Source organism: Dendronephthya gigantea, unplaced genomic scaffold, assembly GCF_004324835.1.
Source record: "Dendronephthya gigantea isolate DGI-Jeju-01 unplaced genomic scaffold, DenGig_1.0 000108F, whole genome shotgun sequence".
Classification (NCBI taxonomy): Eukaryota; Metazoa; Cnidaria; class Anthozoa; order Malacalcyonacea; family Nephtheidae; genus Dendronephthya; species Dendronephthya gigantea.
Window position 1 is genome coordinate 484,554 of NW_021163118.1, and position 13,943 is coordinate 498,496.

The 13,943-nt window shown below is 38.2% G+C and overlaps 1 protein-coding gene across 1 annotated transcript; it reads right to left on the reverse strand.

Annotated features, from left to right (window-relative positions):
* Window positions 1-8,267: 8,267 nt before the first annotated feature.
* On the reverse strand, window positions 8,268-13,602 carry LOC114534889. The gene is made up of 2 exons (XM_028556365.1): window positions 13,501-13,602; window positions 8,268-9,658 (listed from the first exon to the last, which is right to left on the reverse strand). Exon 2 carries the CDS (start codon window positions 9,630-9,632, stop codon window positions 9,006-9,008), a length of 627 nt encoding a protein of 208 aa, XP_028412166.1. The 5' UTR covers window positions 9,633-9,658; window positions 13,501-13,602; the 3' UTR covers window positions 8,268-9,005.
* Window positions 13,603-13,943: the final 341 nt, after the last annotated feature.

Sequence of the window (13,943 nt, forward strand, 5' to 3'; positions counted from 1 at the left end):
AGGTCGATAAAGACTACCGCATCAGTTAACAAGCCGTTATCTATATTAACCGACCAATCATTTGTTGCCTCTAGTAGTGATGTTAGTGTACTGTGAAATGATCTAAACCCAGATTGACAAGAAGTCAGCAGGTCGTTCTCATTAAGATAATCATAAAGTTGGTCGTAAATGATTTTTTCGAAAATTTTGGACACCGTTGGTATATGATCGATATAGGTCGGTAGTTACCTGGATCAGTTTTAGCGCCACTTTTGTATAACGGTTTGCCGTCCCAGGGATAGATCTCACTTCTCCAACCGTAGCTGGTTCTAGTGCTTCAATGTGGGCTCTGACTTTTTCATCTGTTGGTGACATGCCCCCTGCTGAAAATTTCATGCCGAAGAATTCGATTTCCGTTTAATCAAACTTACATTTCGGTAGTCCTAACGTTAGTCCACAATCTTCAAATCTTTGCAAAAATTGTGCGAGCGCTGTGTCGTGCTGCTGCAGCTGTGTCTTGATTTTAGATCATATAAATATTTTGTCATATAAAACGCAAAGAGAGTCAAATCAGCATGTGCGCAGCATTCATATTTTGACTCTCAAGATGTCCTGGGATTTTATTCGGAATTTGCTTTTTATTTTCCCTTTTTAAATAGTCAGCTCCTCATTGTAAGCGTACACATTACTTTTGACAAACTCTATAACAACTTAACAGTAACACGGACGGATAATGACGTCTCAACTTTCATTTCAAAATTATATTATTAACAATTCGCACTACTAAATCACAAACAACATGTGATTTATCTTGTTGCTTGAAGCACTCTATATTAAATATCGTTCACCTGATCTAAATTCTGGTTTGAAAGCAAGTAAAGAACTCAAGCTTTACCCACATATCATTAAATCTCTCACTGCTAACCTGTCGTGGCTACTTGATTGAGACTTCCGTTTTATGATGTCACGGATTACCGATTGTATATGAGATCTTGTGGTATATATTGTAATTTTAGTTAGTCTGATAATGATTTTGCAATAAAATCGAAATATGACGAACTCATTCGTTATCTTGTTTTAACCTATACTTTAGGTTTAGTTAATGTTCGGATTATATTTTGTTCCGTATTGTCCCGGTGTCCGACTTTAGGAACCGCCTGCCTATGTTGTTATGGTTATGCAAGAACATGCTTCTCTGAGATGAATTGACACTTTCAACACGAGTTTCGATCAAAGTATTTTTATCAACTTTAAAACTGCGATTGTGAACATCATTTCGGAATGGAGGGTAGCTTTAAATTCCCCAAACTTGTGCCGAAGCAAAAAAAGGATTCGGAGTTGCCGAGATTTCATTGGGCAAGTATATCAAAGCAGAGGAAGCTTGGATCTGGCAGTTTCGGATCTGTGTATCTAGCTAAAGACGATAGTACTTCACAAAATGTCGTTGTAAAAAAGCTTAAAAGTGTCTCTATCGACTCGCAGATGCGTTTTATGAAAAAAGCGAGGATTTTGAACAGCGTTAAAGGCCCTGTCACACTGTTGCGTATCACATTAGCGTATGGCAGCGTATGATAAATATCACGCATACGCCGGAATACGCTGAAATATGCTGGTGGTACGTCGTGCGTAAGTTATACACGTTCCGAGCACGGTCACATAAGCTGGTATACGCCGAGGAAGAAAATTTTTTTTAAGCATGCTTAAAAATCTTGTGCGTGTTTGGACGTATGGTTTATACGGTAAAGATAAGCTAGTCATACGCTGAATACGGCAGAAGGACGCTAAATGTACTGTATTAATAGGTTGAGTACGCTAATCATACGCAAATGAGTAAGTGTGCCGTACAACTAACGTGTTGATAGCGCATCAGTAACGAAGGTCTAACTTATGTGTGACGTATGTTTAACGTCTATAGAGGGCTTAGCGTATGACTGACGATTAAATAACGCATTTACCGTACAATTAGCGTATATTTAACGCCTGGTCGTCGTATCTTCAGCGTATTGCAAACGTTACGAGAAAGGGTATTATTAAATATTATAGCATGTCATTTTTTGTCTATAATATATATTTATGTTGGATGCCTTCATATCATCTTGTACCTTCGAGGATAAAGGATGGAGTTAGTTGTTCTTGAATACCAGTTTGATCTCATAGCTTTGACGATTCGTCACATAGAAAATAACAGAAGGAAAAGGAGAAAAAGAAAAAGAAAAAGAAAAAGACGTGAGGTATGGATGAGATCATGGATCGGAAGGCGAAGGCAGTTTGGCATTTACGACCAACTTCTGGTGGAACTCCGAAGCGAGGATACGCGATGTTTCAAGAACTTTATGCGGATGGTCCCCGAGATGTTTGATGAGCTTCTAGCAAGAGTGAGTCCCTGCAGGATCACCAAGAAACATACCTGGTATAGGCGACCCCTAGAGCCTGGGCTGAAGCTCTCTTTGACTTTGCGACACCTTGCCTCTGGGAGCACGTATTCAGCCATGAAGTACGGATGGAGGGTCCCCCACAACACCCAGTCACTTATTGTCAGAGAGGTTTGCCAAGCCATCATCGACGAATACATGTCCGAAGTAATGACCTGCCCTACCACGCCAGAGGGATGGCGTGCCATATCTGATAAGTTCCTCAAGAGGTGGAACTTCTTGTGGTGCTATAGATGGAAAGCACATTGCCTGCAAATGTCCACCAAAAAGTGGATCCCAATATTTCAACTAAAAGGGACTCTCTGTTGTACTCATGGGCCTTGTAGACGCAGATTATAAATTCATCTGGGCAGACCTCGGTGGTAAAGGGTCATCATCGGACGCACAGATCTACAACAACTCTGAAATCAAAGAATTAACAGAAGACGGAACTATAGGATTCCCCATCCCCGATGCTTTACCAAATGACTATCAGAGTGTCCCCTTCTTTCTAGGTGACGATGCCTTTGCCCTCCGAGAGACAATGATGAAGCCATACAGCCGCCGTGGTCTATAGTCAATACTTCTTTCACGTTGGTGGTTGAAGGTTGAGAACCTCATCCTGAAATCCAATATCATCAGTAGATTCCATGATGTCTCGAAATCCTGAAAGACTAGTAATGTTCGGGTGACTTTGTAGTGGGGTGCAAATCGTGGGGTGGTTGAGAAGGGATCCCTTGTTGGTTCACTTTGATAGATGGAGCCGCCATTGCACTTGGAAATTCATCATCGCTGTCCTCATCCATGAGTTCAGACAATGACCTATTGATGGAGGACCTTGCCTTCTTGTACTTGGACTTGGACATAGTCAAAAGGCTCTCTTTAACATAATTTGCAAAGACACTTCGTGCTGTAATGGGCTGTTGTTTAGCTTTGTAGATATCTTTGAGGATGGTGCCAGACTCAGCAAGACAGCAACTCTCTTCTGTAGAGTCTCAAGGACGTCACTCTCTGTGTCCTGAGGTCGCTTGTGGGACCTTCCAGCGGTAGATGATGGTATTGGAGTGACTTCATCTAAGACATCTTGCATATCAGCGCAGGCGCTCTTGGCAGCATTGAGATCTTCTCTGTGAAGCTGGATGGTTTCCTTCACCTAAAAAAACCAAAAATATCATGTGGAAATTGTCTCAAATTACTTGGTTATCATGTTGCTAAGGTAATATGGTTGTATACTTACACTCTGCATGGGCGCTCCGGTCGGTGGCGAGTGACAGTCTTCAGGAAGGCAAACTTTGAGAGGATCCACTGTTCTCTCTTAGTCAGGTTTGGAGCAGTATCCCCGCTTTTCTTTTTGTCAAGGCGCGTATTGGTGTCGCGCAGCGATCTGAACCAGCCCTTGAGGATGTCAACAGTCTTATTCATCTGATGTACTTGCTCTTCCCAGATCTTCTCTTTCTTGTCTTTTCGCCTATAATCTGTCATCTTCACATTCCACAGCAATAGGTTGTCCATGATAAACTCGAGCATCAGCTCCTCTTCTGTGGCGCTGTGGTTGTAGGGTTTTTTTTTCGCCCTCTTCCTCTTATTTTTTCCTCCTTGCTATCAGCCCGCCGGAAGGAAGTGAAGTCATCAATGGTTTCAGATGATAAAGCCGATGAATTATGGGAGTCTTGGGAAGGTTGTGTTGGAGATTTTGAGAGCTCAGGAACATGTCGCGCATTATTTAAAGATGTCTCAGGAATAAGTGCATCATGATCAGGTGGTTCAACTACATCTGCAGGTGCACAAACACGTTGTTCGTCAGCTTTGGCAACGGCTGATGATGGAGTCCTCTTTCCTTTTCTTCGTCCGCGGGTAGATGATGTCTTCGTATTTGCCATGGTTTCTTCTTCTTTTTTCACTGTAGGTTTGACATTTTCTCGAATGGAGGCGTGTGAAAATACTGCCGCTTATATACGATTAAAGCCTGTGAAACGCCATTGGTATGCTTGACATGCGCATTTCAAACGCTTCTCGTAAGCCATTCATACGCTGGCATACGCCAGCGACAGGCTACTCATACGATACTCATACGTTTAATAAGTTAATTTTATGCAAAATATCCTATTTTTACAGACTTTTTCGTGCGTATAAAAATGAATGAAACGATCTTTATACGCGACTCATACGTTCCTATTATACGCAACAGTGTGACAGGGCCTTAAGGAACACAGCAATATAAGCAAAATCTTAGGATTTTGTAGTGAGCCGCACTCAATAATGATGCAGTACTCAAGTTTCAATTTTGGGATTTTCGGAGTTGAGCAAAGTGTGAGTTCCCTCGCCGATTTCCTTCAATTTCTCGACACCGCGAATTCGAGTTTTCGTCATGCAGTTGCTAATTTGTTGCCAGTATGTGCATGTTAAAGATATAATCGCGGGACTTAATTCTTTGCACAATCATAATATACCTCACTGAGATTTGAAACCGAGTAACGTTTTGGTTTGCAATCACCATTTGAATGATGTTGCCAGTGATAACGAAGCCATGGCCAGGGCTTACGAACAATGTCCTATTGTCTGCAAGCTTACGGATTTTTGTCTCAGTCGCAGCGTCGACATTCAAACAAAGTCAATCGTTATGTCCAAGACAACTGCAGTAAATTGTGGTACTCCTGCGTACATGGCCCTAAAATTACAGCTAAATCAACTTGTTATTGCCATGCAAGAAGATCTGAAACGTGCAGATATTTGGTCTTTGGGCCCTGTTATGCATACTATGATAAACCCAGATCTCGGCAGTCCTTATCGAGCCGAATTAGAGCATTGTGGTGTGTCCGATACATATGTCGCATTGAAAGATCTTGTGACGAAACATCGCCTACCTCAACATAGTGCAAAGTATGAGCAACTGCGCATAACCTGGTGGTGGCAACTTGAAGATATATAGTTCAATCGGTGCGCTAATTTTGATGCGACGGCTAGACCTTCCATCGCACAGATGCTTTCCTTCATCAACAAGAACTTGGTTAGCTATTTTCATCGCCAGAGTACAGTTTTGGAGCAGTGTGATTCTCGTCTAACTGCAGATATGCAAGGGAGCATGACTCTATCCAGCAGTCAACCCACTTCACTTCTCCTGAATGAAGCAAAAAATTGCTGTGCTTTTCTTTCGTATGAGTTCGTCATATTTCGATTTTATTGCAAAATCATTATCAGACTAACTAAAATTACGATATATACCACAAGATCTCATATACAATCGGTAATCCGTGACATCATAAAACGGAAGTCTCAATCAAGTAGCCACGACAGGTTAGCAGTGAGAGATTTAATGATATGTGGGTAAAGCTTGAGTTCTTTACTTGCTTTCAAACCAGAATTTAGATCAGGTGAACGATATTTAATATAGAGTGCTTCAAGCAACAAGATAAATCACATGTTGTTTGTGATTTAGTAGTGCGAATTGTTAATAATATAATATTTTGAAATGAAAGTTGAGACGTCATTATCCGTCGGTGTTACTGTTAGGTTGTTATAGAGTTTGTCAAAAGTAATGTGTACGCTTACAATGAGGAGCTGACTATTTAAAAAGGGAAAATAAAAAGCAAATTCCGAATAAAATCCCAGGACATCTTGAGAGTCAAAATATGAATGCTGCGCACATGCTGATTTGACTCTCTTTGCGTTTTATATGACAAAATATTTATATGATCTAAAATCAAGACACGGCTGCAGCAGCACGACACAGCGCTCGCACAATTTTTGCAAAGATTTGAAGATTGTGGACTAACGTTAGGACTACCGAAATGTAAGTTTGATTAAACGGAAATCGAATTCTTCGGCATGAAATTTTCAGCAGGGGGCATGTCACCAACAGATGAAAAAGTCAGAGCCCACATTGAAGCACTAGAACCAGCTACGGTTGGAGAAGTGAGATCTATCCCTGGGACGGCAAACCGTTATACAAAAGTGGCGCTAAAACTGATCCAGGTAACTACCGACCTATATCGATCATACCTACGGTGTCCAAAATTTTCGAAAAAAATCATTTACGACCAACTTTATGATTATCTTAATGAGAACGACCTGCTGATTTCTTGTCAATCTGGGTTTAGATCATTTCACAGTACACTAACAGCACTACTAGAGGCAACAAATGATTGGTCGGTTAATATAGATAACGGCTTGTTAACTGATGCGGTAGTCTTCATCGACCTAAAAAAAGCTTTTGACACCATTGACCATGAAATTCTTCTGCTAAAGCTAACAAATTAGGGAGTTGATCCAGGTAGTGTAAATTGGTTTAGGTCATATCTAACGAATAGAAAATAAAAGTGCAAAGTAAATGGTCAGCTCTCAAGCTCTACCTCGTTAACCGGTGGAGTCCCTCAGGGTAGTAGTTTGGGGCCATTGCTATTCCTTATCTATATTAACGACCTACCAAATTGCTTGAATGTATCTAAGCCCAGAATGTTTGCGGACGATACGAGTATAAGTTATTCCGCTGATTCTGTAGACAAAATGCAATTTGTTATTAACCGTGAATTAGAAAATTAATATAGTGTGTATTTTTATACCAAAATTCAAGTTACACTTTCTAAAACACTTTTTGAAGTTAAACCAAAGGTGTAATAGCCTTTCACAGGTTTAGGCGTTTGCATAAAAAGCTGAAAATTATACAAAGGTGAAAATCTAACAAGTAAGCTGCGTTCAAAGCTGAAAAGTATACAAATACTACTCATCCTTACCGCGAAACAAATACGAAATAAACAAAGTAAACACATACCCTTTGAAAACAATTATAAGCTTGAAGATTATGAATTATTCCTCTTACACGTCTTTGTCTTGACTGTATCCATGTTCATACTTGCTATCTGTCATGCTTCCAGCTTCATGTATCTTTGTTCTTCTCGTTGTACTTTCTTTGCACAAAATTTATAAAACGCTTTTACAAAAATATTTACGAAATGACAGTTAAATTGCTGATGTTCTCATTGAATCGAAATACAAAATTTCTGTCTTAGCCAATCAGAACGTTTGTTGATTACCAGACGTTACTCGCGCATGCACATAACTTACTAAACCACGCAACCACGACCGTCCATGGCATAGAATTTGGACAACTTTGGATTCGCCTATGTTCTCCCGGGTTCCGGTGTAATTCCTAGTCTCCGAGCGGAATTAGTACTCTTAAAGGCGCTCTTCGCCCGCTCGGGGATTAACAGACTGTGAAGACAACTGATTTGAAAATAAATTAATCCTGCGTATCACGAATATATGAATATGCCCCCTTCCTAATTATTCCTAATTATTCCCATTCCGCCAAAAATTTCATATGGTAACGGCAAAATATAACCCTGAGAACTTCAATTTACCTAAAGTTACAAGAAATGTTGCAAGAAAGATGACAAAGAAGCAACATGATTTTACAGATCGATATACAAAATCTCAACAGATATAAAAAATGGTTAGGTCAATCTGCGTATTGCGGTCCATGTCCGCAATTTCAGGCCATCGGGTCAGATTACAGAAACACATGTGATTTTTCTTATGGCGGTTTTTACCAATCTGAAGTCCCGTCCACACTAGTGCACAAATTTGCATTCCAAAGTAAAGTGGTTATTTTTAGCAGTTTTCTTGTGTCATTCAAATTAGTGCACTGGTGTTGGATCCACCACTGCCTTGGACCCGTCTTTACTTACTATTTGTTTCATTAAAAATTTGCATATTTTGAGACTTTTTTTCTACGTACGTTCCCAAACTCTACACTCATAGTCAGATACAGAATAAACTGTATGGATTTTTGAAATAAATTATTAAGCGAAAGGATCCCCAACAAAAATAATTATGATCTTTATTCTTATTACAATGTTGCAAATAGAATAAATTATCTGTCTTATAGCAATAATATTATTAAACAGCTACTCAATCTATTATTTTAAATATAATCCCCAACAAATGTTAACTATTCTATTAATTATTTTTGTTAATTTACACCCTAACACCATTGATTACGTAACCACATTTATATTCTTTTGCAAAAAATTAGCAAGCCCGATTTCTATCCCTCAAAAACTCAAAAACGAACATGCATGGTTATCCCAATTTTCAACCTCATTAATTAAGCATTGACCGAAAGAAAACGGAAGGCGCGAAAAATTACAAATAGGTATTTTGCACGAAGTCAGTATCATGCAGTATCCTTTTTTGACTCCTGCACTCTCATATATGCTTTGGATACATACGCACTGCCCTGTGAATTTGTGTCCCACTTGATGTCAAAATTTTGAAAATATTCCCCCTAACTTTGGGAATCAGCCATTTTACATAGCTATAAAAATCGAGATTCCTTATCGAACTCTCTCCGAATTGTCGTTTTTTTCCGATGTAAGAAAATAGTTACCGCGCATTTGAGTCACAAAAAGTATTTTATATTAAACTTGTCTCATTAGTTGGCTGTAAACGACACAATGCAACTGATAAAATCTTCTCAACAGTTGCGCATTTTTATAAATCATCAACTTTTTCATCAAAATGTTCCATGCAATGAAATTTGAGACAACCTATATAATTAGTAAATCAATCCCTCAATAATTAGTAAACATTGCCGATAATTAAAAGACTTGAGATTGGTCACATACTTATTTTCTTCTCTTTCATTAGATGAATATATCTATCGATTTCACTCTCTGTCATTTCGCGGATGTTTCCTTCCAAATATTCGAACTTCGAAGAATCTTCCACTGGATAACGCCAGATATTATTTGCCGAGTTAATTAGTTTGGCATTCAACCAAACGGTCTCTTCCATACCGGGTTTGACGACGTCTATCGCTGCGAAATTCAACTGACCTTGGTTGGATAAAAAACTAAGAATTTTATCTGCGCTTGTGACGATTTTCTTAGATTTCCAAAAAGGCACGTTCTTCGTAGTTTTCACTTCAACTATACGGACCTGTTTCAAATCATCTCTTATTTTCAGAAAATCTGCTTCAGTTTTTGGATCTTCATTACTGAATTCGACATTAGACCAACCAATAAATTGACTGAAAATGAAATCACTCTTTTCGATCAATTGCCAATGATATGTGTAAAAACCCTTACCGACGGCGTTAACATTTCCTTTTGTTCTTTTTATATCGATATCAGCAGATGCGGTGTTCCATCTCCATTTGCTGGTACAGTGACCAAAAAGCGTCCCTGCCGGGATTTCACCAATATCTTCTTGCTTCGGAAGAGAAAGTTGAGGTCCCGATATCATTCTTGTTGAAGGATTCTTCTTTTCATCTGTAAAGAGAATTACAGAAAAAAATTGGTCCATTTCCTTTTAACAGCGGGCTATGATTTACACATAAAATATAGCTATTGAATAAACCACCATGTATAGTTTCGGTTCATAAAGAAATTCAACCACAATAAACGATTACGAAAACCCATGAAGTATTCATCACTCAGTAGACGAAGGTGATGTTTTGTTTTGATTTCTGCTTATAGTAATAAATGTCAAATCCCATTGGCTTTTTGGACACCTTACCAGTCAACATTTTTGTTGAACGGTCGACGTTTGACCGTCTTGTTTGTTAAGACAGGCCTTCACTTGCATGTAAACTCGCGCCGAAATCGCACGTACGGCTTGCGCGTTGATGGCCGCCTGGAATGTAGACTTCAGTTAGTTCTAGTGCTATAGTTACTAAAAATTAGCCGCGACTCCCAGCGCTTGAAGCCATTTTCGAGTCATCGAGCATGCGCTAAATCAGCCGCACTGATAGTTACTACTACTACACACTGAACGTTTATGGGGGAAAATGAACCGCATCATTTCATGTTGGGGGCGTATTTTTAAAATAAAGATTTCGTGTGTAAAGTCATTAGGGAATGCATATCTCGTAATAAAGGTTTCCACGAGATCTGCATTAGTTGGGCCACATGTATCAAGTCAAGTTGTTCCCCAAGACATAGATAACTACATCATTAAAGAGGGCACAAAGGAGTCGTTTGCATTTTTTATCATTTCACAAAATTCCCTACGGTCCTCTCGGTCTTCTTTTGCTTCTTTAGGAAGACGAGAATTTCGATGTGCGGCAGGTAAGCGTCACTCCAGATGTTTTCTCTTGTCATCAATGAGCATTCTCTACCTTTTTCTAGATTCTAGTGCTTCGCAACTTGTGTATCTTCTGGAGTTTTGGAGCTAGATTGTAAAATAGTATCATCAGCCTCTTTGGTAACAAAGAAATTATCAACAAGTTCAGCAATGAGGTCACGCTCTCTTCATGTTTTTTCTTCATGATCACTTGCATTGTCGTGAAAGGCAACAATATAGTCTCAACCGTTGTATTGATGCTGCATGTATCAATTGCGCTTCGTTAGTATCAATTGCGCTTCATCAATTGAAAGTGGTTATGTGTTCGGACAACCTCCCCAAATTTCTTTAAGCTTATTGTATTATGGGCTGCCTCTCAATTCGAGTAGCATTCAACCCTGCCTTGGAAAAACTTGTTGAAACCACATTTTTTCTCAAATCCGCTGATATCTTCGATTAATTTTAATATACATTTATACATGCGCTATACATCTTTTTCTCTTCTTTTATGAATATCAGAACAATCATCTGTTTTTTTTTGTTTGCGCCAAATTGTTCAGTGGACACGTGACATTGATCCAATAATGCAATGTCAGCACAATGACAAAAAAGTCCCTTTTACTCTAATCCCGGCGCTCAAAGCGATATCCCACCCTGGAAGGACGGGACAAAGAACACACGCTTTCATATAAACACCACACGAAAAATATTCTACAAACATATAGAATGCTTAATCCCGGTCACAGCTTCGTTCCGGGAAACGTCCCGTACCGTCTCTCATGATCATAAACGTAACATGATCATGAACAAGTATTTCATGAGAATCGTGGCTAAGACTTACTATGGTCTTACCAATTACCGCGGTGTCTTTTTATATAGCTTTATATTTTTGTCAGAGGTGTGTAACTAAATTACATTGCATAATGATGCAAACAGTAATTACAACTACACTAATTGTAACTACACATTCAAAAAAAGGTCAAATCCATCCAAAAAGGATTAATGCGCTACACTAATCAACGTTGATATTTAATAAACATTTATGTGCATTGGTTGGGTGACGATTCTCTGACTCTTAATTCTATACATGACTTTAAACATTGTCCAAAACATTGCAGTGGCGTCGCCAGCATCGATGAGTGGGGTGGACATATTCATATATTCATGTTCCGACGCGTACAGACCGTTTAAACAATCAATTTGAAAAGAAAGGAATAATGTAAAATACGAATATATGAATAAGTCCCCCCCCCATTTATCAAGCTGGCGACGCCATTTGAACATTGTTTCAAACATTGTATCATTGCAAACATTATCACATATTTCTTTAACGAACGGATATTGGTATGGGTTTTTTATTATAGTTCAGCTTAGTTACTACTCACCGTTTGCTTGATGTAAGTTATTGAGTTAACATCTCTGGCATTCCATACCTTATGCCATAACGGCCTATACTGTGTAACTTCGTTTTTTATGTACAATATTATTTTAAGAAATAGAAAACATTTTCCATGTTACAGCTAAAGAAACACGCGTGGGAGTTTGTGAGAACGAAAAATAGTCAGTTAGTCAGTGAGAAAGAGTTTTTCCACGTACGCTATTTAATGTTCTCCCAAACTCCCACAAGTGTTTCTATAACTATATAGAAACACAGGAAATGTTTTCTATTTCTTTTATAATATAACTCAATAAAAAGATTTTGTACAGATATTCTAAACCGATTCAATTACAAATTCTCATTACATCGCTTCGTAAGTCAAGTTCGGCGGGAAAATTCCAGTGTTTCTATACATTTACAGCACTGTCCAGAAATAACCTAACACTGCAGTTGCGGTTTGGTTCCGTTGTGTTATAGTACAAGAAGTACAATATTTTGTATATAATAATCATTATACCTCAATATGGTTTAGTATTTTTAACACGACCAACATACTGTGGCTCAAACGGAATAACGTAACATAAAAATGGTTTTCATGTTGTAAGAGGTTGTCCAGTTGTTCTTATGTACATGCAGTAGCTGTGCTGTCCAAGACTACTTTTAGTCAACCCCTTTGATAGAAATTAACCTTTTTCATATAACATTGAACAAAAACAAAGCATATAAGAAATGAACGTCAAAGCATTTGTTCAAGCGAAAAATCCGGATAAGACTTAATAAAGCTTTCGTGTGGCAATGTGCAATATGCATGTTCGTCTTTGATAGTTACGGGTAATGCCATTATCTAATGAATATAACAGCAAGCATGGAACAAAAATTAGCGAAGCATGACTAAGTCACCAGAAGCTAAAAAATACTCGGCAATTTAACAATCTCAAATACAGCCACTTTGTTAATATCAACCTCGGCTCTTATAACATTACTAAGTGACGTGAACAATAAATTAATGCGTTTTTTACGAAAAGTACTACTGATTTTTTACAGGTTATAGGGGCCTGTTATTTAATTCAGACGAGGCTAGCGAACTAGCGAACTGAACGGGACTACCTGTATATTCTTTTGAGGGATGACTTTAGTAAATACAAGTTTTAAATAGAATCCATAATGTGGATTTTGAAACATAAGATGCCGCATAAGACCGGCACTGTCGTTTTATGGATATTCGCCAGTTACCTGCCAGTAAAATGAATTCCCTCAGCTTAGAATTTAGAATTAGGATCACTTTAAGACCCAACTATTTTCCATGTCAGTCATCAACACCTTCTCGACGTTGATGGTGTGGTACGTCGTTTGGCCTTCCCAGTAAATTAGCATATGAAGCCGGATATATAAAAAGCGGGTTAAATCGGGCGATATGAAGGTAGGAATAGAGTTAAAATACCTGTATAACACAAGTTGGAATGTATTTTGAGCGTCTAATATTATATTATCATTAAACTTTTCCTTGTTTCTGATTAACTGATTATAACTAAAAGCGTATTTAAAAAAAATATTAAGCACGTCAACAATAGCATATTCTTACTGATATGATACATAACGAAAAAATATTATATCATATATTATAATTATATAATTATATAGGTATATTTATATTAAATATAATGGAGATACCTTTATCTGGTTCAGAATTTTTGGGAACTGATATTCCGCTCACAACCAACAACTGGCAACTCAAACAGAACAACGCTGACGTTAAATCACTTTTATTCTGTGAGGGTTTCCTTTCATTTTTGGAAAATTAATTGTAATCAGTAAAGTACTTTCGATGTCTTATCGATATTCTGTTATGAAACAAATGGGTTATGTTTGAAAAACGTGTCACACACCGTTAACAATCCGTAGTCATTTACGCATTTGGTCATAATCAGGATAAGACTTTAACGTGATACGTTGAGACTTTTCCTAATGAATAATTATAGCACAAGCACTTTACACATAATTAACGAAGCATGACAAACTAACCAGTAGCTTCAAAAATCTACTCTTTAACAATGCAAAATCTTTGACTTAACTTCAACAGTTATTTTTATTGATACTGTCAACGTTTTGGACTC

What these genes read in the sequence shown, in the direction of transcription:
- LOC114534889 (XM_028556365.1), bottom strand. Translation starts at nt 9,632, where the DNA reads ATGATATCGGGACCTCAACTTTCTCTTCCGAAGCAAGAAGATATTGGT.